At 38.9% G+C, this 2,144-nt stretch overlaps 1 protein-coding gene across 1 annotated transcript; it reads left to right on the top strand.

Annotated features, from left to right (window-relative positions):
• Positions 1–260: 260 nt before the first annotated feature.
• Positions 261–1,942, top strand: LOC112035665 (amine oxidase [copper-containing] zeta, peroxisomal-like). Its single transcript, XM_065771762.1, has 4 exons — positions 261–359; positions 1,218–1,330; positions 1,439–1,769; positions 1,862–1,942. The coding sequence occupies exons 1-4, from the start codon at positions 261–263 to the stop codon at positions 1,940–1,942; spliced, it is 624 nt and encodes a 207-aa protein (XP_065627834.1).
• The last annotated feature ends 202 nt before the right edge of the window (positions 1,943–2,144 follow it).

The raw sequence follows: 2,144 nt of genomic DNA, 5'->3' as shown, positions 1-2,144 counted from the left end.
AACATTTGTTGGGCTGTTATATCCTGAGGGAGACAAGTCAGAGAAGGTCTGCATCGGTTACAAAGATTAGCCAACCAAGGGCTCGAATCTCCTTAAAGAGAGCGAGTACCGCGTTTCAGTCCAAATAGTGTTGTGTTCATCTCTTTAAATTAATAATAATATTCAGCTTATTATTCAGTTTCTCTTTGTGATGTTTCCATTGTTATTGTGTTTGCACTAACAACTTGTTTGTTACATTTGGTTCTGCAGCGATCCCACTAATGCCGAGGAATCAAGCAAGCCACCCTTTGGATCCTTTATCTGCCACTAAGATCTCTGTCGCAATTGCAACCGTCAGGGCAGCTGGTGCCACACCTGAGGTTGCTTATCACTCTATGATTTGATATTTACTTAGGAAGATGTGTTTGTTATGTATATTAATGCATTTGATTTTGCTTTTGAAGTGGTGAACCAATCAATATTCCCGTTTCAGGTCAGAGATAGCATGCGCTTCATAGAAGCAGTTTGGATGAACCGAACAAACATGTTGCTTTGGCAGATGCGTATTTCTTTCCCCCTTTTCAACCATCTTTAGTTCCGAAAACCAGAGGCGGACCCAGAATCCCTACCAAGCTCCCTCCTAGGCGAGCCAGACTTATTGTCTACAACAAAAAGTCAAATGAGACGAGTGTATGGATTGTCGAGTTATCAGAAGTACATGCTGTAACCCGTGGTGGACTACATAGGGGAAAAGTAATTTCATCACATGTTATTCCAGATGTTCAGCCTTCAATGGTATGCTTATCTTTAATTACATTTTATCTTGTACCATATACTTGCAGGTTTGGGTGCCATATAGGCTAAAAATAATAACATAAGATTAGAGTTTGAAATATTGGATAACTAACAATCCACTGAACTTTCTGTCACTGAGGAACATGCAGAATGAAGGAAAAGCATTACAATTGTTGCCACCTTCTCTTTTCCCGCTTTTTTTTTTCTTTCTTTGGTCAATATCTAATATGTAGAAGAGCTCTGTTGCCACTTGCTAGTATTCAACACAAATGCTAAATATTAGATCAAAATTATCTTGCTCATTTATAATTGATCATATAGATTGTTACTTTCTGTTTTGTACTGTTAGCATCATGGATGCGTACAAAGGTATTGAGTATTAAATTACTTATGTATTATGGTTGAATTCGGCTATTATGTGTGCTAAAAACCTTATAAATCAGGATGCTATGGAATATGCTGAATGTGAAGCTGTTGTGAAAGACTTCCCTCCATTTAAGGAGGCAATGAAGAGGAGGGGTATTGAAGACATGGATCTTGTGATGGTCGATCCTTGGTAGTCCAAATTCTGAACCCAGTGGTTTCTGCTGATGTTCTATATAGATAAGTAACTAATTTGTGGCATGCTCTGTTGTTAACCTTGCCTTTACATATACCGATGCAGGGGTGTTGGTTATCACAGTGAAGCTGAGGCTCCTAAACGAAGACTTACTAGACCACTTATATTCTGTAGAACTGAGAGTGACTGCCCAATGGAAAATGGATATGCACGCCCAGTTGAGGGCATCCATGTACTTGTTGATATGCAAAATATGGTAGTAATTGAGTTTGAAGACCGTAAACTTGTGCCCGTACCCCCAGCTGATCCATTGAGAAATTACACTCCTGGTGAAACCAGAGGTGCTGTTGATCGAAGTGATGTAAAACCTTTACAAATAGTCCAGCATGAAGGCCCGAGCTTCCGTGTTAATGGCTACTTTGTAGAATGGAAGAAGGTAGATTTTGTTTTTTCAGTTTGGGTTATTAATTTATATCAAAGTTCAGAAACTTATGCAGAACATTCTTCTAATTTTGTTGTGGTTGGCAGTGGAATTTCCGCATTGGTTTCACCCCTAGAGAGGGTTTGGTTATATATTCTATTGCATATGTTGATGGTAGTCGAGGTTGAAGACCTGTTGCCCACAGGTTGAGTTTCGTGGAGATGGTTGTGCCTTATGGAGATCCAAATGATCCCCATTACAGAAAAAATGCCTTTAATGCAGGAGAAGACGGCCCTGGAAAAAAATGCACACTCACTTAAGAAGGTTTAGAATTGTTATTCATTATATTTGATTTTTGATGCTATACCATGGAATTTAATTTGTGTGAAA

Source organism: Quercus suber, unplaced genomic scaffold (genome assembly GCF_002906115.3).
Source record: "Quercus suber isolate HL8 unplaced genomic scaffold, Cork oak 2.0 scaffold_48, whole genome shotgun sequence".
Classification (NCBI taxonomy): domain Eukaryota; kingdom Viridiplantae; phylum Streptophyta; class Magnoliopsida; order Fagales; family Fagaceae; genus Quercus; species Quercus suber.
This window is presented reverse-complemented; position numbering and strand designations above follow the sequence as displayed.